Source organism: Enhydra lutris, unplaced genomic scaffold (genome assembly GCF_002288905.1).
Source record: "Enhydra lutris kenyoni isolate GAN:26980312 unplaced genomic scaffold, ASM228890v2 scaffoldscaffold26, whole genome shotgun sequence".
NCBI classification, from domain to species: Eukaryota; Metazoa; Chordata; class Mammalia; order Carnivora; family Mustelidae; genus Enhydra; species Enhydra lutris.
In genome coordinates this window covers 1,791,975-1,815,794 of record NW_019154110.1, presented here as the reverse complement: position 1 = coordinate 1,815,794, position 23,820 = coordinate 1,791,975, and the positions used below count along the sequence as shown (strand labels likewise).

At 47.2% G+C, this 23,820-nt stretch overlaps 2 protein-coding genes across 2 annotated transcripts in view; both read right to left on the bottom strand.

Moving 5' to 3' along the window:
* Nucleotides 1-74: 74 nt before the first annotated feature.
* On the bottom strand, nt 75-3,341 carry LOC111151523 (Rab interacting lysosomal protein). Its single transcript, XM_022509571.1, has 8 exons — nt 3,114-3,341; nt 2,947-3,040; nt 2,756-2,862; nt 2,429-2,662; nt 2,036-2,181; nt 1,532-1,654; nt 854-937; nt 75-581 (listed from the first exon to the last, which is right to left on the bottom strand). The coding sequence occupies exons 1-8, from the start codon at nt 3,339-3,341 to the stop codon at nt 437-439; spliced, it is 1,161 nt and encodes a 386-aa protein (XP_022365279.1). The 3' UTR covers nt 75-436.
* An 801-nt stretch (nt 3,342-4,142) lies between these two features.
* The window catches only part of LOC111151264 (pre-mRNA processing factor 8), a 35,618-nt gene continuing 15,940 nt past the window's right edge, over nt 4,143-23,820 (bottom strand). The window contains exons 25-43 of the mRNA XM_022509137.1: nt 16,016-16,263; nt 15,601-15,780; nt 15,263-15,398; nt 14,979-15,148; nt 14,709-14,838; nt 14,447-14,593; nt 14,110-14,270; nt 13,617-13,808; nt 12,765-13,002; nt 12,500-12,628; nt 10,523-10,636; nt 10,268-10,441; nt 9,768-9,961; nt 8,756-8,995; nt 8,517-8,658; nt 5,141-5,281; nt 4,860-4,999; nt 4,557-4,759; nt 4,143-4,477 (exon numbers count right to left, since the gene is read on the bottom strand). Of these exons, the coding sequence (XP_022364845.1) occupies nt 4,323-4,477; nt 4,557-4,759; nt 4,860-4,999; nt 5,141-5,281; nt 8,517-8,658; nt 8,756-8,995; nt 9,768-9,961; nt 10,268-10,441; nt 10,523-10,636; nt 12,500-12,628; nt 12,765-13,002; nt 13,617-13,808; nt 14,110-14,270; nt 14,447-14,593; nt 14,709-14,838; nt 14,979-15,148; nt 15,263-15,398; nt 15,601-15,780; nt 16,016-16,263 (3,234 nt within the window). The 3' untranslated portion in view covers nt 4,143-4,322. The remainder of the gene's footprint in view (nt 4,478-4,556; nt 4,760-4,859; nt 5,000-5,140; nt 5,282-8,516; nt 8,659-8,755; nt 8,996-9,767; nt 9,962-10,267; nt 10,442-10,522; nt 10,637-12,499; nt 12,629-12,764; nt 13,003-13,616; nt 13,809-14,109; nt 14,271-14,446; nt 14,594-14,708; nt 14,839-14,978; nt 15,149-15,262; nt 15,399-15,600; nt 15,781-16,015; nt 16,264-23,820) is intronic.

The window sequence follows — 23,820 nt, the reverse complement described above, 5'->3', positions numbered from 1 at the left end:
GGTCCTGGCGGACCTGGCAGGTCCAGCCTGCCCCCCAGGCAGGGGCAGACCGCTAATACACAGACTTGGAGCCATTTCTGGGTATCATGGGCAGCTGCTTTATTACATTGCCTTAGGCCACTCTCACAAACCCTTGGGAGGTAGGTAGTCAGCTCTCCATTATATGGATGGGAAAACTGAGACTCCAGAAGGAAGCAATTTTATCTGACCCCTGAGGCTTGGCACAGAGATACAGGAAAGGAAGGTAGGCTGAGCTCTTCATCATGACCTAGCTCAGGCCAGGACTGGGAAAGAGCCTGGGGAGGGCTGAGAAGGACAGAGCCCTGTCCTCATTTGAGGCCACACACCCACCCATAGCCAGATTCCAAAGTCAGTTCTCTGGGGCAGCTGAGACCGCCCCAGACAAAGATGTTCATCGGGTGCAGAGCAGAGCCAGTCAGGAATTGAGGAATGTGGGGCTGCCCCCAGGCTCCAAGTGGGGATGCTGTGGGGCCTCCTCTTCTCCCCCTAGCTCACTGGGAGCCATGCTGCTGGTCTGGTCTTCGGGGGCCTCTGTTTCACCCTGATAGGACAGGCCAAAGCTGGGGGGAGAACCAAGAGGTATTTTGAGCTTGGATACCAAACAGGTCAAGGCTACGGGCTTGGGGAGTGGTGAGGAAAGAGGATACAATAGGAAGAAAGGGCAGCCCGAAGTACTGAGGAGGGGAAGGGGCCAGGGTCAATGGAGGGAGGGGCGTGCTTAGAGCTCAGGACAGTAGGATGAATGTCAGTGGAGCAGAAAAGGGGAGAACAACAAAGGTGGGGCCCCTCCTTCACCCCCACAACCTTTGCCCTTCCTCTTCCCACAACATACAAACTTTGTATTCTGGACTCAGTGGGTGCAGGGTGGGCTCCCTTATCACTGGAGAGCAGGAGCCATGAGCTGTCTTCATCGTCACTGAGGCAGGGAAGAGGAGAGAGAAGATGTGGGGGTCATTCATCAAGGCCCTGGGGGACCACGGGAATCCAGCTATGTCCAGTCTTCTGCACAGTACCCAGAAACAGCCAAGGGAGAACAGAGTGATTATGGGACCCTCAAGCCTGGAGAGAAAGAGGTGCTAGGGAGATGAAGGAAGGACATCTTGAGGCTTTAATTTGATAGCCTCATAGCAGGTTCTGATGTGGCTGTAATTACATTCTTAACCCCCTGAGAACAAGTAGATCCAGCCAAGACAGGAAACTGAAAAACTAAGGTGGAGAAGCAGCATTACCAAATTTCTTCAGCAGGAGATAGAGTGAGCGTGGCAAGTCAGAGCAGTGCAATCCAGATAGAAGGGTGGCAGGCTGGACAGCAGGCTCAGGGGGTGATCAGGCCAGGTTAATAGGTTTAAGAAGTGACTAGGCTAGGTGACAGGCTCAGGGAGTGATGAGGCTAAGGTGGTAGGCTCAAGGGATGATCAGGCTGGGTTAGAGCACGACCCAGCTGGGTCATCAGGCTTGGCACAAAGAGCAAGGGAGGACTGGCTCAGTGGGAATGGAGGCAGGGACTTACCTGCTTTCTGCCTCCTCTGGGATCCCTAACATCTTGGCCTTGATCTTCTTCCTTTGCTTCTTGACAGCCACCTTCATGGCCTCAACCAGAAGCCCAGGGACCCGGTGGTCTGTGAGCAGCTCCCTATAGAGGAGGGAAAAGGGCAGGGTAAGCCCTGGGAATGCCAACCATTGCTCTCATCCCAAGTGCCTGTGCGTGTTGTTCCCCTTTTTGAAACACTCTGCCTTGCTAACACCCCTCATAGGTAGCTTAGATGTTGCCCCCTCCTAGGAACCTTTCTTTGACCACTGCTGTAACTTTTTGTACTACCTCCTCCCCCATTTGGAAGAAGTTCTAGGAAGACAGGAGCCGTGTGATTCATGTCCTCTCAGTGTCCAGCACAGTGCCCGGCACATGTCATTGTGGATAGATCAGTGAACCAAAGAATGAAGCTGGGGACCTGAGGCCCAGCAATGGGTGTGAGTGCGACCCCTGAACTTCCCAGCCCCTGCCCACCGCCCTCACCGCTGGAAGTAGGCCAACTCCTCCTTCAGCAGGAACACATTGGCTTTGAGCTCATTCCGCTCCTGAAGGATCTGCTCGAGCTCCTCTCGACTGAAGCTGCACTGTCCTGCCTTGGAGGGGTGGCCTGGCTGCTGCAGGGCACCCGCCTGCGGAAGGGCAGGCTTGGTCAGTGGGGGCCTCTACCGGCGCTCCCCTCCACACCCCCATCACAGAGCAAGTGACGGGCACGGAGACTTGGAGGCGAAGGCGCTGCAACAGATGACAGCTGAGCGTGGGAGCAGGTGCCGGCCACTCGTGTGCAGCCTTCCGCCTTCCGGGTGGACCTGTTAGCAGCACAGAAAACCCGAGTGCCCACCAAGTACCGGACCTGTGAGTACGGTGATGGGCACTCACCGGGTCCTCAGGGTTCCCCGGGGCTCCTGCGTCTGCAGTGGCCCGCTCGAGCTCCTGCCTCTGCTCGTTCCCGGCGCCCGCGGCCCGATCCCGGGCCAGCTCCAAGGTCCCCTGGCTCTGCAGTTCCCGCTCCCTCTCGCGGTCCCTCGCGGCGCGCAGCTGAGTCTGTACCGCGGCCAGCTTGTGCCGCAGCTCCGCGTTCACCAGTAGGAGGCGCTGCAGCTGCTCCTGCAGCTGGGGGCGGAGCAAAAGAGGAGGTGGGCGGGGCGTCGACGGATGGCCTGGGGAGCGCCCCCCTTCACGCCCTTCGCCCCGCCCCGTCCTCACCGCCTCGGTCTCCCGGCTGCGCTGCTGCAGGTCTCGGCTGTGCGCGCGGAGCTCGTCCCGCTGGCGGTCGGTCACTTCCTTGAGCTGCCTCAGGAGAGCGCGCTCCTCTGAGGAAGGGGCGTTCTTAGCCGCGGCCTGGGGAGGAGGCCCTGAGCCGGCCCGCCCTGCCCGTTGGCGGTGCCCGCACTCACCCTGTGGCCCGGAGCGCAGCTCCCTGCGGAGGCGCTCGTTCTCCTCCCGCAGCCGCCGCAGCTCCGCTTCGGCCTGCTGCGCGGACACCTGCAGCTGGGGAGGCCAGGCGGTGAGGACTGGACTCCCACCAGCCCTGCGGGGGGCCAGGGGAAAGTCGGTGACTCACTGAGTCTGGGTCCGGCCCCACCGCAGCCTTTTCCAGGAGCTCCAGCGCCCGCACCACAAGCGGCACGAGCCTGGCCGCCGCCTCCGGCCCGAAGCGGCGCGCCAGCTCCTTCAGCTCCGTGCCCAGGGCCCCCGCTAGATGGTACACGAGCTCCGCTGCCGTCCCTGACCCCGCGGCCACCCGAGGCCCGCAGCTATGCACCCCAGGCACCGCCTTCCTGGGCTCCATGTTCCCCGAAAGTTAAGGGCTGCGACAACTCCCGCCCCCTCCAACCCTCACTGGGGCAGGAAAAAGCCAAACAGTTTCCGGCCCAGGAAGCAGTTTAGGGCAGTAGAGGGCGGGGAAGAAGCGACAGAGGAGGAGCGATTAAGAGAAAAGGCATGGGGAAAGAGGTAGTGCACTGGGCCCCCTGGGCCCTGTCCTGTTAAAGCCCCCAAGGTCACAGGAAGCGGGACTGCCTACTTCCAGCCAGGCGTCCAAGAGCTGAGGCACAGGGTTTTAAGTGGTCACTTTTGTCAATCCCTCCCCACAGGCCCAGTCCAGGCTCCACCCCTGTGTCTGGAGTCATGAGGCCCAACTTGGCTGCCAAGTACTACAGGCAAGAGGTGAGGTAGGAGGGCTGTCATTGGCCTCAGCCAGAGACATCCATCTGCCCAGCCATGCGCCTGTTTTCCCAACCACCAGTGACACAAAGCTTAAGAGGCTAGGCTGGGCACCATAGCTGCCAGGGGGAAAAAACTACAAGCTTCCAGACTCAGAAAATGGGAGCAGCCACTTCAAAGGATGTTGAAAGGAATGATAGTTTGCAAATATTTTGAAGGAAGTTGGTAAATGTGGTCAATGCAGTAAGGGTATGAAAGCCCAACCCCACCTCAGTTCCCTGAATCTAAGGGATACGTGGTCCACAGCCCCTGATTAGGGGCCTTCTACCCCTTTAAGGCTGAGGCCAGCTGTGAACAAGTCCAGCTTCTTCCATCTTTACAGTCAGAATTTGGGCTCAGGGACAAAAACCCCCACAAAACTCCAAAGTCCTATTTATACAAAATTTATTACTGTATTTTGCTCAGGACTACAAGCCACCAGAAATCAATAATACAAGAAGCACAAATAGGGGAAAAAGGGACCAAGCTGCTGAATGTCACCAGCTTCTCATTGGGGATAAAAGGCTCCAGTCTTTGGGACGTCTGAAGCAGGGGGAGGTGAAGACAACTAGGCATAGAGGTCCTCTCGGTCCGCAGAGTAGACCTCGCCCTCTTGCAGGAGCGCGAAGTTGAGGAAGTGGGAAGGCCTGTGCACCTCGTGGTAGAACTCTTTAGGATTTGCCAGCTGCAGCTCATACTTCATGTTGGGATCATGCCGGACACCTTGGGGAAGAAGGAAAGGGCCACTGTTAACCAGGTACACTGCCTCACCTAGCCTGGGCCCCTGTGCTCCCCAACTTACCCATAAAGTTGTAGTTCCATGAGGACTGGGCAGGAACCATAAAAAAGCCAAGGAAACGGTCTGACAGCAGCATCTGGACCCTTTCATAATGTGAGGGTAGATAGCCCTTGGGATTGTTGCCCTTGTCTGTGTTCTGGCGACCCCATTCATAGCCACTGGGGGTCAGCTTATAGGCGGTCAGTGTGCAGGAGCCTGGTGTGAAGCTGAAAGAGGGAAGAGGAGAGAGTCAGAGCTCAGGCTACCATTTCAGGCCCTGTGCTGCAATGCCTGCCCTGCCATACCTCAACGGGGCCCAAAGCCTACCTGCAGGTGATGATAATGGTCTTTTCACCATCCCAAGATGGGTTGTCAGCCATGATCTTAGCATGGGTAGTGACATCCTGGGGTGACAGCTGGGGGGATTCATTGGGCTGAGTGTGGATCCATCCTAAGGGTTCCATCTCCTACAGGCAAAGAGAGGTGAAAAGCTATTTGGAGCCCTATCCCATCTGCAGAAAGGAATCACTTCCGTAAAAGTAACATAGCTGCCTTCCCTCCACCACTCTGACAGAAGAAAGCCTCCGTTCTTCTACACCTCTACTGACCTTGAGGTACTCATGCTGGGGCAGCTGGCCAGGCAGGTGCACGGTCTGGTGAGTGCCCCACTGTGGTACCATTACGATGCAGCGGATCTCCTTCACCTGGGGATTATCTGGTGGGCTCACTCCATACAGGTATCCTGCAATCTGGAAACAAGGGGATCAAGAACCAAAATGATTCTCAGTACCACTCTAAGACTCTGGGCTGTTAGACCTGTGTTTCGTTCCCTTCCCCAAGAACAAAGAATAGGTCAGAATGTGGTCAGAATTACCTGGGGTGCTTGTTCAAATATAAACATGGACCTCATCTCAGACTTACCACATCAGAATCTCGAGTGGGGCCCAGGAATCTGCATAGTATAATCTATATAATATCCGTAAATAAATGATCCAACACACAGCTCATCAATTTTCACAAGCTAAATACATCTTTAAATCTACCACTAAGTGGTATTTTATTTTTTTACCTTTTAAATCTTTTTTTAAAGATTTTATTTATTTACACAGAGAGAGAGATCACAAGTAGGCAGAGTGGCAGGCAGAGAGGGGTAAACAGGCTTCCCACCAAGCAGAGAGCCCAATGCAGCGCTCAATCCCAGGACCCTGAGACCATGACCTGAGCCGAAGGCAAAGACTTAACCCTCTGAGCCACCCAGGCACCCCTCCACTAAGTGGTATTTTAAATTTTACACTGCCATCAACAAAGTAAAAGAACCTGTGTTCCTATAAAATCACGCATACAGAATATGAACTACCTTTTCAAATTCACCATAACCCACAAATTGGTTGTTTTATATAATATGAATTACCTGATTATTTGTAAAGCTGGGCACCCTTTAACCGACTGAGCCACCCAGGTGCCCCGGGACTGTCATTTTTATTATACATCCTGAAGTGACTGCCAGGCTTTGGATTATCAGAGACTTGAATAAGAATCTAAGAAAATGCAAACACACTCATTTGACTGACAAAGCTGATTCCTGAAGTCTTTTCACAGTTTTGAGGAGAAAGAAGAGGTGATGAGTATATTTCCGCTCTGGGAAAGTGGTCCTCTGGGAAAGTGGTTCCGGTGAGCAGACCTCCCGGTGGTGAGGGGGCATGGCGAGGACGCGGCACCTGTCTACCAGGACCTCAGCTATATGGAGCAGCCTCTCCCCCTGCCCATCCCCACGGCTTCACATATGCTTGATTCTCCAGTTTTTAAACTGTATTTTGAGAATTGTGTTATAAATAATTTATCCCCCAAATTAAAAATGTTTTTCCAGTTAAAAAAAAAAAAAAAAAAAGCTGGGCACCTTTTCATTTGCCATCTGTCGCTCCTTTTCTGAACTACCTTCAGGTTTTTTTTTTTCTTAAAATTTTATTGTCAGAGAGTGCACACACAAGCAAGGGGAGCAGCAGGCAGAGGGAGAAACAGACTGCCCCCTGAGCAAGGAGCCCCATGCAGAACTTGATCCCTGGACCCTGGGATCGTGACCTGAGCTGACGGCAAATGCTTAACCAACTGAGCCACCCAAGCATCCCTACCTTCAAATTCCTTGCCTAGTCTGCAGTTATGTTTTTATTTATTTTAAAGATTTTATTTGAGACAGACAGGGAGCACACAAGCAGGGGGTGAGGGAGAAACAGACTCCCCACTGAGCAGGGAACCCCACACAGGGCTCCATCTTAGGACTCTGGGATCATCACCTGAACTGAACTCAGATGCTTACCCAAGTGAGCCATCTTCTGTAATTCCCTATTCTAGATTCTAATCCATCTTATTTTAGAATTATGCAAATATTTTCTTCCTGTTTTTAGTATGTCTTTGTCAAACACAAGTTATTACTTTTTTTTTTAAATATATGAACTGTGTTTTTTTTTTAACGGAAACAATTTTTTTTTAAAGATTTTATTTATTTATTTGAGAGACAGAGATTACAAGTAGGCCAAGAGGCAGGCAGAGAGAGGAGGAAGCAGGCTCCCCGTGGAGCAGAGAGCCCGATGTGGAGCTCGATCCCAGGACCCTGGGATCATGACCCGAGCCGAAGGCAGAAGCTTTAAACCACTGAGCCACCCAGGCGCCCAAGTTATTATTTTGATTACGGTTTTGGGTTTTACATCTTAAGAACGCTATCCCAGGGATGCCTGGGCGGCTCAGTTGGTTAAGACGCTGCCTTTGGCTCAGGTCATGATCCTGGGGTCCTAGGATCAAGTCCCACATTGTGCTCCTTGCTTGGCAGGGAGCCTGCTTCTCTCTTCGCCTCTGCCTGCTTGTGTGCTCTCTCTCTGACAAATAAATAAACAAAATCTTTAAAAGAAAAAAAAAAAAAAAGAAAAAAAAAAAAAAAGAACGCTATCCCAACACTAAGGTAATCAGTACTTTCTTCCAATACTCTACATCTTAGTATTTTACATGCAGATCTTTACATGCATTTTTTTTTTTTTATGTTGTGAGCCAGGGGTCTGATTGCTTCAGTATCATGAAGCATCCTTAATCCTACAGATCTGATACGTATTTATTTTTTTATTATTTTTTTTAAAGATTTTATTTATTTATTTGACAGACAGAGATTACAAGTAGGCAGAGAGGCAGGCAGAGAGGAGGAAGCAGGCTGCCTGCTGAGCAGAGAGCCCAATGCAGGACTCGATCCCAGGACCCTGGGATCATGACCTGAGCTGAAGGCAGAGGCTTTAACCCACTGAGCCACCCAGGCACCCCCTGATACACATTTATTATATCCACATGAATCCGTTTCTGATTATTTGCTATCCTCTTCCAATAACTTTTGGGCCAATACATCATCTTCATAATTGCCACAGCTTTATAATGCTTTAAGATTTGATGGGAGCCAAAACCTTTCCTATTTCGTTTTGTTTTGCTTTAAAGATTTTCTTTATTTAGGGGCGCCTGGGTGGTTCAGTCGTTAAGTGTCTGTCTTCTGCTCAGGTCACGATCCTGGGGTCCTGGGATCAAGCCCCACACTGGGCTTCCTGCCTGGTGGGGAGCCTGCTTTTCCCTCTTCCACTTCCCCTGCTTATGTGTCCCCGGTCTCACTTTATCTCTGTCAAATAAATAAAATCTTGGGGGGGAAAAAAAAAGGTTGTATTTATTTGAGAGAGAAACAGGGAGAGTGAAAGAGAGAGAACACGAGTAGGATGAGGGGGAGAGGGAGAAGCAGATTCTCCGCTGAGCAGGGAGTCCAACACAAGGCTTAATCCCAGAAACTCCGGGATCATGACCCAAGCTGAAGGCAGATGCCCAACTGAGCCACCCAGGTGCCCCTCAGCCATTCTTATATATATATTTATTCATCCACGAATCCTGAAACCAGCACCTTAAGTTCCAGGCAATCTCAGGTGAGTTTTGGGCACAGACTATCTCCTAGTTGAGCACACTTACCTGGGCCCGAAGGTCAGATATGCAGATAAACTTCTTAAGCACATTTTTGGGAAGGATATAGGTATAACCGGTCTCCTTGATGTCATCAGATGAAACATAAATATGATTGGTCCTTAGGTGAAGGTTGGCAGCAGAGATGGCTCTAAAAATGGTGGGGAATGTTAGCATTTCTCTGGCTAGCACCACAGGTAGTATCAGTAGGCGCTGCCGTCCCTAACCCCTCCCGTCCCTTATAGTACCTAACCCTCCATTCAGTCTTGGAGGAGAAAGTCTGGGTCTCATAGTTGCTGGTGGTAGAAGTAATGATCTCATCGCCATGCTTGTTGACAGTACGAGTCTGTGTTGCTGTCAGCTGTGACTGTTCCTTGGTCTGCTTCTCAATCTCCGCTATCTGCTGCCGCTGCTGCGATGGTGCCGAGATCTCCATACCCAGGATGATGTCTCGAATTTCTGATTGTGTCAGCGATGCCACATTCACACTGTGGGGACAGCATGGATCACATCACAAGATCCCTTGCCTTCAGTCAATTATGTCCCAATGGCAAGAGTGTAACTTGGTAAGTCAAGGGACCCCAGACCCTTACCCCAGACCATCCTCAAGTGGCATTCGTACAGGAAGTGTGACGTTGAGATGTACTAATACTGATAAGATTTATCACAGCCCAGGATGGCTCTGTGCATGTACACCTTTCAGCCATGCTCAAACCTCATCAGTAGCTAGACCTTCCTCTTTACTTTGACAAAAAGTGCCCCAGTTTAACAGCACAATTTTTAAAATCAGAAACCCTTAGAACATGTTCTCAACCACAGCTAGTATTGCCAGTCACCCTAGGTAAACCTGGAAATCTATGGACATTTTTATTTTTGGCTGCACAATGAAAGGAAGGGGTGTGTGTGTGTGTGTGTGTGTGTGTGTGTGCGCGTGTGTGTGTGCGTGTGCGCGCGCTATTCGCAATGGTACCTGGGGATCCAGGATGTTAAAAATTCCTGTAATGTATGGACAGTAAAGAAATGCCCTGCTCAAAATGGCAACATGAGAAATGCCCTAGAATCAGACTGAAGCCCTGAAACACAGACATTTTCTACGTTATCTGAAGACACTGCCTACCTCTTTTCTACAGCATTCCCCAGGACAATTCCTTGAGAAATTTCTGAACCTAAGTGTTCCCAAAATACCCAGAAACTATATACTGAGCCATTCATTTCACTCTTTTAGGATCTTCCATCTGTCTCCCCAGCACCACTGCTCACTTGTTTTTCTTGCCATAATCAGCCAAGATGAGATCTTTTAGCTGCACCTCCACTTTGATCCATTCCTCGTCAGTCAGAGTGGGCCAGATGTGGTGTGGTTCTGTAATAGTAGTCTTGTCTGGCTTCAGGATCACCTTCGCCCGGTCATTGTTCACATGCAGGGCACGCAGAATCAGGATGAGACGGGAGAAAGCCTGAGAAGAGATATGGCAGCAATGGGGAAGGGAGGGGAGGTCAGCCACTAGATGTCTTCCCCCTTTCCTCGATTCTATCCTTTCAGGGAACCCAGGAATTGATTTCAACCTCTAAGATGCAGCCTTCCTCTCCTGCTCTCAGTCAACTTTATATGTGGTGCACAGAGTTGCTACCTCATCCACAAGTTGAAGATGTGAAAATGGCCTCATAGGGGTCCTGGGAAAAAGCTAAGGCAGGCACAGGATTGTCTCATGGCCCCAAACCCATCCTCTTAGAATGACCCTCTTTGTTGGGTGGTTTCCTACCGTGTAGGATGAGATAGTCTTGAGCCAGTCATCATAGAGATTGAAGAGAACCATCTGGGGTTCAGTGGCTTTAAGGATGAGGTCCCCAAACTTTTCCACCTTGAGACAGGCCTGGAAAGGTAGCTGGAGCTCTGATCCCTTGATCACAATATTGGGAAAGTCCAGCAAGTGCACCTGAAACAAGATCAAGTCCAAGATTAGAAACAGAGCCTGCACGTCTCAGACCTTCTCTCTTCTACCTCAACTACCTCTCACCTCCAATGGGTCCAGCATGCCCTTCCTGGTGACAATGATCTGCTTGGGCTGCTCCTCCACAGGGAGAGATCGGATGAGGGCAGCCACTTCCTCAGCTGTCTTCCATTTAGCCAACTAAAAAAGAAAAGAGGGGAGGAAATGGAAATTGAGTTTCTATCATCCCAAAGTCAACTAGAACAAAAGCTCCTAGTCTTGAAATAAACACTCTATGGAGTGCCTGGTTGGCTCAGTTAGTTAAGCCTCTGCCTTCGGCTCAGGTCATGATCTCAGGGTCCTGGGATCGAACACTGCATCGGGCTCTCTGCAGGGAGCCTGGTTCCCCCTCTCTCTCTGCCTGCTTCTCTACTTGTGATCTGTGTCAAATAAATAAAATCTTAAAAAAAAAAAAAATCAATCTATGTTTCTGTTGTGCACTGCCAATGAATGCTGGGTACTTGGAAATGCAAAATAAGTGTCAAATAGCCTCGCCCAAAAGACTTTTCAACCTAGCTAGCCAAAAAACCTCATACAAGATATACCATGATGCAGTATTTAATTACGTAATATATCACAGACAAAATAGATTAAGGCTAAAGATCAAAAAAGCTACATAAAGAAACAGGAAGACTTTAGAGAGAGCATGTATGCACACAAGTGAGGGGAGCGGCAGAGAGAAAGAATCTCAAGCCGACTCCGCACTGAATGCAGAGCTGGATAAGTATCTCACAATACTGAGATCACAACCCAAGCCAAAATCAAGAGTTGGACCCTTAACTGACTGAGCCACCCAGGCGCCCCACTCCATAAAGAAAAAGGTCTTAAGGAATGAGTAAGACTGGGGGCCTGGGTAGCTCAGTCGTTAAGCATCTGCCTTCAGCTCAGGTCATGATCCTTGGTCCTGGGATCGAGTCCCACATCGGGCTCCTTGCTCAGCACGGAATCTGTTTCTCCCTCTCCCCCTGCCCATGCTCAGTCTCTCTCGCTGTCAAATAAATAAAATCTTTAAAAAAAAAAAAAAAAAGGGGAATGAATAAGACTGTGATTAACAGAGTACACGGAAGTGAGTTCCTTCTATAAGGAAGATATAGAAGCAAAGCCACAGAAGTGGAAATGAACAACAGAGTTTGGGGACAGCAGGACACTGGATTGTTTGCAAGAGCAAACAGGTGTTTTTAATTATTAGAGAGAGATCACAGATGCATTGGAGGGGGGTGGGAGCGCGAGGGACAGAAGGTGGCAGGGACCCTGACTCACTTGGGCACCATCCAGGATGGTGGGATCAGGACCTGAGCTGAAGGGAGATGCTCAACCAACTTAGCCACCCAAGTGCCCAGGAAATAGATTTTAAAGGAAGAGAAACCATAGTTGGACAGGTTATAACCCAGCCAGATATCAAGTGTCTAGGAAGCCAAAGAAGAGTTAAATCACCGGGGTGCCTGCGTGGCTCAGTGGGTTAATAAGCCTCTGCCTTTAGCTCAGGTCATGATCCCAGAGTCCTGGGATCGAGCCCGGCATCGGGCTCTCTGCTCGGCAGGGAGCCTGCTTCCCTTCCTCTCTCTTTGCCTGCCTTTCTGCCTACTTCTGATCGCTGTCTGTCAAATAAATAAATAAAATCTTTAAAAAGAAGAGTTAATTCACCAAGAAGGGGCTACCAAAGGCTTAGAGGTAGAAATTTGGTAAAAAGTGATGTTTTAAGAGTATTTGTTCCCTTTAGAAAGATGACTTTTGGTAGCCTTGTTTAAGACAGGTTAAAGATAGGAGAGTCAAGAAACAGAGACCAACTGTAGGTAGTGAAGGACCTCACACACTGCTAGGCCTCCTACAGAATACTTCCCAAGTAATTCAGAGAAAAAGTTCAAATGAGATACCTTAAATCTCTCAAACAGAAACAAGAAGATGCCCCCCTACCTCTACCGTTTCTCACATCCCCCCCAAAAGAAAAAGGGGTAGTAGAAGGTAGAAAACGTTTACAACTTCTCTGTCCTTTAACTGGCTCACCTGCCCCAAACGCTTCTGTCCAGCCCACACAGACGTGTGGATTATCTTGAGGAAGAGCTGCCCTGTGCGTGGATTGAAGATGAAGATGGCCCCATTGATGGGTTTGGTGGTCAAGTTCCCTTCAAAGGTCTAAAGAATGATTACATCAATTAGCACTATCTAGACACAATCATTGTGCCTTCACCCCAAATGTACACATTTGCCTTAGCACCCTCCCACAGGCATATATAGAGCCCCACATCCCTACCCGGCTTCTAATTCTCACCTTGTGGATAGTCACTCTGTAGACATTAGTGTCATCCACAAACCAGATGATCTGGTTGGAGAAGAGCTCACCATAATTCTGAGAGGACAGATAGGGCTCAGTGGGCTCAGATGAATAGAGCTGCAGCCCCTTGCGGATCCGTTCACGTAACACATACAAGGCAGGGTTTGCCTTCATGATCTTGGCCATGGCCTGCTGTATGAGAGGCTTGCTGCCTGGGAACCAGTTTCCGTAGGCACTATTGAGAAAAGCAGAGTGAAGACCAGACTGGCAGCCTCAGGGACAAGGCAAAATGAAACTCCAGAGAAAGAAAAGACTGCTGGCCGGGTGGACAAGGGTCTGCTCATGTACACTAAAATACACACATATATGCTCAAGTGTGCCAGCAGGCACCCCAAGAGGCCCCATACTTTAATGTGCATGTGTTTTTTAGTTTGCCAAGGTGGCACTTTCTTTTTCTGGGTCACTGACTTTTTCTTTGCTTCCTGGCCTCTGTTGTACAACTTTCAGTGATCTCAAAATCTTGAGTTCAAGCCCCATGTGGCCGTAATTTACTTAAAAAATAAATTAATTTGGGGCGCCTGGGTGGCTCAGTGGGTTAAAGCCTCTGCCTTCGGCTCGGGTCGTGATCCCAGGGTCCTGGGATCGAGCCCCACATCGGGCTCTCTGCTCAGCAGGGAGCCTGCTTCTCCCTCTCTCTCTCTGCCTGCTCTCTGCCTACTCGTGATCTATGTCTGTCAAATAAATAAAAAAAATCTTAAAAAAAAATTAAAAAAAAAAATTAATTAATTTAATTAAAAAATAAAGTATGTGGCTGACAGAAAATAGACATGCTTCTGAGCACCAACTTACCTGTGCAGATTATATGCCAGGTCAATGGCAATGAGCACACCAGTGGGCGAAGGGTAAATACTCATATTGTCTGTGGTGTAGTCCAGGAACTTGGCCCGGGCGTAGCGTTCAATGTCATGGGAATCATAGTCCCCCCAGCGCAACTGGATATCAATCCAATACTTCTGAGTGGTGGTACTATCCATCACATCCCTGTGGGCAGAAAGAGGTCAGGAATCCACACTTCTAAGAAGCCACCAATGTCATCAATGAACCACATGAACTCTCAATCACTACATCTAAATCTCAAAATTCCCAATCCCTTTGCCTGTTCCGATCAGCAAGCCCCTCACCCAGATAATCAGCAGAACTCTAAGGGTGCTGACAGGATCCAGGGATGGCACTGTACCCAAGTCAGAAAGAAAAGCAGACAGGGACAATTGCTGAAGTAGCACAGGTAGAACAGTCAAACCAAGCTTCCTGAATGCCTAGGGCTTGGTTATAAAGCACTTACTTAGAGTCTGCCAGCAATGAGGGCCGAGAGACATTCCACTTATAGGAGGCAAAGAGCAGGATATCTGCACAGGAAGAATTCATCTTATAGGACTTCCGTGGGTGAATTGTCTCCTTTTGCACTGTCTCAATTTCTAGTGCATCCAGTTCCTGATCGAACACCTGGAGGCAAAGGCGGAAAGGTTATGACTGCTTACGGAAGCCCACCAGGAATGAGGGCTTGCGGAATCTCAGATGATGCAAGTCCCATCCTCAGTGCTGCCAGGGTGGACTTCCCCCACCCAAGAATGAGCTGACCTGACTTCCGGTGGTCCCCTCCCCGCTCAATTCTGGCCCACCTGACACAAGTCCATCACAATGCTCTCATGGATCTTCTGCCATAAGTGAGCCCGGAAAATCTGGATAAGAGAGATCTTCAGTGTGGGGATCTTGCCATGCATGAAGATACCCGTCAGGTCCAGCTGCACCTGAAAGCCTACATATACCTAACAAGAAAAAGAGAGACAGCAGAGGTCAAGAGACTGGTTCTTAGGAGTAATTAAGGAAGCAGAAACACCTGCTTTCAACTTCCTGTCTCCCAGGTCTAGCAATCACACTCACGTTGGCTCGGTTGATGGTTGGAGACCACCAGAGGGTGAATCTACGATTGGGAATTTGGTTCAATCCTGATCGCTGAGCATTAGTTAGCTTCTTCCACTTCATAGACTCCTCAAAACCACTGGCCTTTTCCCTGCGAAGAAGGGGCCAGTTAAAGCGATGCCATCTCCCAGAACACTGCTCTCCAGTAAAGACCACAGAACTCAACAGCACATGAGGGTTGAGCTCAGAGGGTTTTGCTAGGTTACTGTAAGGGGAGAAGAGAATCCTCACCAGAAAAGCCCTTCCCACGTAGGGAAGTAAGTGCCCTTGAAGAGTGTGTGTTCCAGAATGCCTTCCACACCACCCAAGGCCTGAATCATGTCTGTACGATAATTGTTCAGGTTCCAGAGCTTCCCATCATGCCGCTGGTGTGTCCACCAGAAAGGGTTCTGCTTCAAGACCTAGAAAGGCAAGGCAGCTACCATCAAGTTTCTGAGTGCCTACTACCCCAGATGCCCCGCACGGCCATGGATTCTTTTAATTCAGGGAAAATGTCTATCATCCCCTCCATGTACCTGGTACTGCTTAAAGTCAGTTCGAACCCGCCAGCCCTTATCATATGCCAACGTGTGCCTGTCCTTCTGGAAGAGGGTGTTGATTCGGGGAATGCCACGATCCCATGAATCTTCTAGATCTTCTAAGGTCAGTCGTCTGTCAAAGAAAAAAGATCTAAGTCAAACATTTGTTCAAAAGAGTTTACCATTCCTCCCTGGCCAAGGACAAACAGGTCAGATGTAGAATGTATTTGTCTCCATAAAAATATGGGCATGCTCTGCTCCTGACCTCCATGCAAGGCTCAAAGATCACCCCTCCACACTTCTGACCAGACTCCCATACCTTCCTGGATGTGTACCTGTTCTGAGCAATGGCCTCTTGTCTCTTCAGTGCATACTCCGCCCAGACCCGCTGGGAATCAATGAACTCACTCTCCCACGGCTGTATATAGCGATACAAGTTGGGAATCAGCTGATCTTCTTCATGGCTCATTCCCGAACGAAAGTGTGTGATACCTACATCTGTCTGCTTGGACCACCTGTTTGGGGCACAACCAAGTTTTAGAAAAAATAAAAATAAAACCTAAAAGAAACATCCCCTTTCCTCAGAGTCTAGCAAGATTTTCTTTTCCCCCCTTTTCAAAGAAGTTTTTTTGCTTATTTACTTAAGTCTTCTCCACACCCAACGTGGGCTCATGATCCTGGAGAAGAGTTGCATGCTCTTCCAACTGAGGTAGCCAGGTGCTAGTAGCAGGATTTTCAACCAAGTCCTACCTGAGGTCAGACTGGGGGATGAGCACATGGCCCATTGAGAGCATGCCGAGTCCACCCAACTCCTTAGGGGTATAGAACACAACAGGAGGGAACCGACTGGGCATCTTGGAGTTGAGGCCAATTTTGATACGTGTTTGGATCTTGTTCTCACACTTCACTAGCAAGTCCAGGAGCTCCTGGGTGTTCACCACAGCCTCCCGAAAGTATGTCATAAGGCCTATAAGAGCTGTGTTCCACTTATTCACAATCTGAAAAAAGTGGGGAGAAAGTAAATTATAGGTGAGCTATGGGGGTGGTGGTGGTAGGAACTACCTGATCCAGCTAATAATATTCTGCCTAGTTCTCAAGGAAGATCTGAGCTCGTCATTAGGAAAGTATATATAAATCAAAACTACAAGATACTATTTAACACCTATAATAATGGCTACTGACAAGTGGCAAGTGTTAAGACTGTGAAGAAAATGGAACACTCTTATACTGTTGGTGGGAATGTGAAATCGGTACAATGGCTGAACCACCACCTGGCAGTTCCTCAAAAAGTTAAAGAGTTACCATATAATCTAGCAATTCTACTACAAAGTATATACCCGAGAAAGGAAAACTTATGTCCACACAAAAAAGCGTACACAAATCTTCACAAGAGCATTATTCCTAACAGCCAAAAAGTGGAAGAAAACCACAGATGTCCATCAACTGAAAAATGGATAAACAAAATGTGGTATATCCATATAAAAGAACATTATTCACAAATGAAAAGGATTCAAGTACTGATACATGCTACAACACAGATGAATCTTTAAAACATGTTACGTGAAAGAAATTAGACAGGAGCGCCTGGGTGGCTCAGTCCGTTAAGCATCTGACTCTTGGTTTCAGTTCAGGTAATGATCTCAGAGGCCTGAGATAGAGCCCTGTGTCGGGTTCCATGCTCAGTGGGGAGCCTGAAGATTCTCTCTCCTGGTCTGCCCCCCACCCCAATCACACACGAATGCTGTCTCTTGCTCTAAAATAAATCTTTAAAAAAAGGGGGGGAGGGGACACTAGCCAAGAGAGTCACATATTGCACAATTCCACTTATATGAAATGTCCAGAACAGGCCAAATCATACACACAGAAAGGAGATTCATGGTTGCCAGGAGCTAGACATGAGGAGAACAACAGGGAGTGAAGGACTACTCATGAGAATAGAGTTTTTTCTTAGGGTGATGAAAATATTCTAGAATGCAAGAGTGGTAATGGTTGCACAATTTTATGAATATACTGAAAACCACTGAATTGTGTATTTTGAAAGTGTGAATTTAATCTGGAAAAAATCAATTAAGGCAATATAAACACTTAAAAGCAAGTACAGTAAGTAATCCAGGGTGGACGGGGAGAAAAAGGGATGAGAAAAACTACTAAAAATTAATAGAGGGAATGAAAACTAATGGGACCACAGAAATTGCCTTCCCATTATAAAGAACTACAAAACTAAGCAAAATACGTAAAACAGTATCTTCAGACAACTGACAAATAGGCAACACAGACCATGACTCTTGAGAAAAAGGAAACAAATGAAGTGAGCCCCACAAGTTCCCCAGCATCCTGCCTACTGGCAGTTTCCCAGCTGCACCACACACATGGAGAGGGAATGGAAACAAAGCCCAACAGTCTCACTGAATTGAAGAGACAGAGATTAGAATTCAGGAGGCCAAGGCAGCTAGAATCTGTCAGGCAGAAGTACTAGAGAGAAGCAAGTTCTCAGAAAGATCTTTGGAGATCCATGAAGGGATTCCCTCTCAAGTTTTTGGCTGAGTACCAACCTATATGCAGTAAAACCCCAACATCCAGAAGAACACCAGAAACTCTTAACTCTAGGAAACTGAGGGTTGCTGGAGTGGAGGTGGGCGGGGGGATGAGGTAACTGGGTGATGGGCACTAAGGATGGCACTGATGTGATGAGCACGGGGTGTTACAGGCAACTGATGGTTAACTGAACTCTACACTTGAAACTAACGATGTACTATACACTGGCTAACTGAATTTAAATAATAATAATAATAATAAAAAAAAAGCCACAGATCAGAAAGCTGAACAAGTCCCACAGATCATGAGGTTGCCAACAGTTTGTGTTCCCACCAACTAGAGCAGAGAGACCTTGTAATACATGGGAATTGGGTAGAGCCCCAAGAAAGTTATCAACCTAGCAACAGAGGTACGTTAGCCCCAGAACAAAGGGTGCTATATATTTTCCACAACCAAGTTTAAAAGCCTTAAATGGACCAAACTAATCTACAAGTTACTGACATAACACAGCTCAATACTCTTTAAAAAAAAAAAAAAAAGTAACAAAACCTATAAATAATGTGAAACTCAAAATTTCTAGCATGTAATAGAAAATTACCATTCATGCAAAAAAAAATTATAATCAGAAAAAACTCAATCAATAGAAACAGACCTAACAATAACACAAAAATGAAATTAGTAAGCAAGGACCTTAAAACAGCTACTTAACAAACCTTATAATTATGCTTAAATATATAAAAAAAAAACCACGAATATAATATGGAGAGAAAAGATAATAAACACAAAGACAGAATGTCTAGAGATAAAAATTACAGTACCTAAAATTAAAAAAAAAAACAAACTCTGATGGAATCAGTTAACACTAAAATTGCAAAAGTATGTAACAGTTTACATTAATAGAAATGAAGACAAAGGAGTGCCTGGGTCGCTCAGTGGGTTAATCCTCTGCCTTCGGCTCGGGTCATGATCTCAGGGTCCTGGGATTGAGCCCCACATTGGGCTCTCTGCTTAGCAGGGAGCCTGTTCCCCTCCCCCCTCTGCCTGCCTCTCGGTCTTATGATCTCTGTGTCAAATAAATAAAATCTTAAAAAAAAAAAAAAAAAAAAGAAATGAAGACAAAATAAACACTTTTATAAACACACAAAAAGATACAGAATATAGACTGTATTCACTGCCAGTAAACTGTTACTACAAGAAATGTTAAAGGAGGGGTGCCTGGGTGACTCAGTCATTAAGTGTCCACTTTCAGCTCAGGTCATGATTCCAGGGTCCCTGTGATCGAGTACCATGTCAGGCTCGGAAGCTCAGTGGGAAGCTTGCTTCTCCCTTTCCCATTCCCCCTGCTTGTATTCCCAGTCTCGCATCTCTGTCAGATAAATAAAACTTTAAAAAAAATGTCTTTGTAGGGGCACTTAGGTGGCTCAGTCTGTTATGTGGCTCCCTTCAGCTCAGGTCATGATCCCAAGGTCCTGGGATTGAGCCCTGTGTTGGTCTCCTTGCTCAGCAGGGAGATTGCTTCTTCCCTCCCAACCTCTCTCTCTCTCTCAAATAGGTAAAATCTTTCAAAAAACAAATAGCAGTGATATCTTTGTGTGTATCAGTTACAAAGTCCAGGTCTAACTCTAGCGGTCTCTTCACGTTCATGACATAGCACTCCACGTGGCGTACTCCCTTGGTCATCACCTGCATGCAGGTTCACTGCTCCCTGGACAAAATGCTTATCAGTTTGCGTTTTGCTATCAATGAAATGGCCCCCCATTCCCCTAAGCCTGCTAATATCTTGGATGAATCCTTGCTGGTTTTCCATCTGCAAGCCAACTACATTTTGCCCAACTTTCAGTTTTGTTCAACAAAATGTCCTGCCTTTTATACAATTACAACCTGTTACAGGAGTAATTTTGTTTGTCTAAGTATTTTAAAGATTCCAGATTTCAAACTTCAGAACCTCTTCCATGCTCAAAAGCTAAATATCACATGGCTTTACACTAAAAGCTTGATGTCTTATTTGAGAGAGCCCACGCATGTGTGTAGGAGCACAAATGCGGGGGTGGGGGTGCTGGTGAGGCAAGGGGCAGGGCAGCAGCACAGAGAGAACAGAGACAAGCAAACTTCCTACTGAGTGTGGAGCCTGACACCGGCCTTGATCCCAGGACCCTGGGTTCATGACTTGAGCTAAAGTAGACCCGTAACGGACTGAGCCACCCTGGTACCCCAAAGCTTGAATGTCTTTAATAAAGTGAACTGTGTCTCCGAAACCATTCCAAAAACAAAACAAAACCCAAAAATAAAAAAGATGGACATGAAAGTGGAAATAAATCAATCCAAAATTGTAGTTGGAGATTTCCAAGACTCTTCTCTCAGTAACTGATAGAAGCAGACAAAACAATCATTAAGGATATAGAAAGACTCGTACAACATATTCAATCGGAGCTGACATTCATAAGACACTGTCCAACAGTAAGATTACAGAGTACATAGGAGATAGTCAACAAGACAGACCTTATATGCTAGACCACAGAGCAAGTCTTAAGACATCTGGAAAAATGAAGATCATACAAGGTGTGGTTTTGTTTTTTTTTAAAGATTTATTTATTTGACAGACGGAGATCACAAGTAGGCAGAGAGGCAGGCAGAGAGAGAGAGTTAGGGAGGCAGGCAGAGATAGAGAGTTAGGGAGGCAGGCAGAGATAGAGAGTTAGGGAAGCAGGCTCCCTGCTGAGCAGAAAGCCGGATGTGGGGCTAGATCCCAGGACTCTGGGATCATGACCTAAGCCAAAGGCAGAGGCTTTAACCCACTGAGCCACCCAGGTGCCCCCAAGGTGTGTTTTCTGACCATAATGGAATTACACTAGCAACTAATAACAAAAATACCTGGAAAACCCTCAAATATGTTTAAATTAAATAGCATACTTCTAAACAACATATGGATGAAATAAAAACTCTCAAGGGGAATTAGGAAGTATTTTTAACTGAATGAAAATAAAGACACAACTTACCAAATTTGAAAGATGCAGCTGAAGCAGTGCTTGGAGGAAAATTTACAGCACTGGATGCTTATATTTAAAAATATTTAAAAAGAGGGGCACCTGGGTGGCTCAGTGGGTTAAAGCCTCTGCCTTTGGCTCGGGTCATGATCCCAGGGTCCTGGGATCGTGCCCCACATCAGGCTCTCTCCTCCTCTCTCTCTCTCTGCCTGCCTCTCTGCCTACTTGTAATCTCTGCCTGTCAAATAAATAAATAAAATGTTTAAAAAAAATTAAAAACAAAGATTCAAAATTGATCATCTAACCTTCACCTTAAACTAGAAAACTAAGAGCAATTCAAATGCAAAGTAAGTAAAGGAAAGATACTGTAAGAGCAGAAAACAGTGAAATAGAAAAGAGAAAAATAAAAATCAACGAAACCAAAGCTGGTTAAGAATAAGGGGGAAAAAAAGGCAAACTACAAAATCCAAAATGGTAATCCAAATGATAATAATCAAGACTTTAACGTAAGGAGTATGACTAAAGTGCAAGATCACAATGGCTGGAGTTATCATAGAAATTAGCCTCGAGCAAATAGCATTCTTCAGGTAAGCAGGATAAAGGAACTACAGAGTTCAATAGCCTTAATCAAATCACAAAATCTACACTGAGCATCTAGTTCATGCTTAAGACGAACCAACCAAGGCAAGAGACCTGCAGAAAGGATCTGGGGGTAAAGGCAAAGACTTCAGTAGAACAACTGTGAGGCTTAGTGAGTTCTCTGACTATAGCTGGTTCTTGAACTGCCTGCCAGCTGCATGGTTTTTACCACCCAACACACCAGTTCTACTGCAGTTACCAGGGCTTTATTCCTGGTGGCTAAAAAGTATGAATTCCCAAGTACCACAATCCTTTAAGAAAAGCCAGAGCTGCTGGGGTTTCAGGGAAGCAGGAAAGAAAATGCCACTGAATGAGCGACTCCACAGGCTAGGTAACACGGTAATAACTTTACACATGTTATGCTGTTAAGTCTTCAGAAAAGGAACAAATTTGGGGTGCCTGGGTGGCTTAGTCGCTTAAGCATCTGCCTTTGGCTCCAGTCATGATCCCAGGTCCTGGGACAGAGCCCAGTATTGGTTTCCCTGTTCAGCAGGGAGTCTGCTTCTGCCTCTCCCTCTGCCCTTCCCCCTGCTCCTGCTCTCTCAAATAAATAATTATTAAAAAAAAAAAAGGAACAGGGGTGCCTGGGTGGCTCAGTGGGTTAAGCTGCTGCCTTCGGCTCAGGTCATGATCTCAGGGTCCTGGGATCGAGCCCCGCATCGGGCTCTCTGCTCGGCAAGGAGCCTGCTTCCTCCTCTCTCTCTGCCTGCCTCTCTGCCTGCTTGTGATCTCTGTCAAATAAATAAATTTAAAAAAAAAATTATATAAAAAAAAAAGGAACAAATTCAACTTCCATAACTTGCCCAACATACCACATGACCCACTTGGAAGGGGATGTAGCAAAGTAAAAACTGATGTTAGGATGACAGGATTCTAGGTGTTTTCTTGCTTTTCTTAGTATCTAACAGTAATCAAAAAAACCTGGAACTCTGATACATCAGGTGGCAACTTTTTTTTCTTTCTTTTTTTTTTTTTTAAAGATTTTATTTATTTGACAGAGAGAAATCACAAGTAGGCAGAGAGGCAGGCAGAGAGAGAGAGGGGAGGAAGCATGCTCCCTGCGGAGCAGAGAGCCCGACATGGGGCTCGATCCCAGGACCCTGGGATCACGACCTGAGCCAAAGGCAGAGGCCTCAACCCACTGAGCCACCCAGGCGCCCCGCAACTTTTTTTTTCCACTTAAAAGTAAATGTATGGGGTGTCTGGGTGGCTCAGTGGGTTAAAGCCTCTGCCTTTGGCTTGCGTCATGATCCCAGGGTCCTGAGATCGAGCTCCGGCTTGGGTTCTCTGCGCAGCAGGGAGCCTGCTTCCTCCTCTCTCTCTGCGGGCCTCTCTGCCTACCTGTGATCTCTGTCTGTCAAATAAATAAATAAATAAATAAGCAAGCAAGCAAGTAGGTAAGTAAAAATAAAAGTAAATGTATGGCTGGACAGGGAGATGAATAGCCAGGTAATAGATAAATATCATAATACATTTGTCCAAACCCACAGAACATACAACACCAAGGGTGAACTGGAAGGTAAACTACGGCCTCTGGATGATTATGATGTGTTGGTGTAGGTTTATCCTTGGTAAAGAAGGTTCCACTCTGGTGAGTGGTGTTGATAATGAGGAAGGCTGTCCATGTGTTGGGGCAAGGAGTATAATGAGAAATCTCTGTCTCTTCCTCTCAATGTTATTTTAAACCTAAAATTGTTCTAAAAATTTAAGTCTAAAAATAACATGAAATAGAAGTCAAAACAAAACCCCCAAAGGAACACAAATACATCTACTGCCAGGCACAGATGTTCTCTTGAGGCAGGTCTAACTTATTTTTTCATTTTTTTTTTAAATCTTATTTATTTATTTGACAGACAGAGATCACAAGTAGGCAGAGAGAGGGGGGAAGCAGGCTCCCCGTCAAGCAGAGAGCCCGATGCGGGGCTCGATCTCTGGATCGAGATCATGACCTGAGCCGAAGGCAGAGGCTTAACCTACTGAACCACCCAGGTACCCCTATTTTTTCATTTTTTAAAGATTTTTTTTTTTTTAATCATTATTTAGAGAGAGGACGCCTGGATGGCTCAGTCAGTTAAGCATCTGCCTTCGGTGCAGGTCATGATCCCAGGGTCATGGGATCAAGCCCCTCATTGGGTTCCCTGCTCTGCAAGGGAGCCTGCTTCTCCCTCTCCCTCTGCCAGCCCCTCCCCCTGCACTCTCAAATAAAATAAAATTTTATAAAAACAATATATTTAGGGGCACGTGGGTGGCTCAGTGGGTTAAGCCTCAGCCTTCAGCTCGGGTCATGATCTCAGGGTCGTGGGATCAAGCCCCGCATCAGGCTCTGCTCAGCGGGGAGGCTGCGTCCCCCTCTCTCTCTGCCTGCCTCTCTGCCTGCTTGTGATCTCTCTCTGTTGA

Bases quoted from the DNA above. Each gene is read 5' to 3' on its own strand.
- LOC111151523 (XM_022509571.1), bottom strand. From the start codon at position 3,341: ATGGAGCCCAGGAAGGCGGTGCCTGGGGTGCATAGCTGCGGGCCTCGG. The intron at 3,041-3,113 runs GTGAGTCACCGA...TGGCCTCCCCAG, and splicing joins TGGGGCCGGACCCAGACTCA to CTGCAGGTGTCCGCGCAGCA. The intron at 2,182-2,428 runs GTGAGTGCCCAT...GCCCTTCCGCAG, and splicing joins CGGGGAACCCTGAGGACCCG to GCGGGTGCCCTGCAGCAGCC.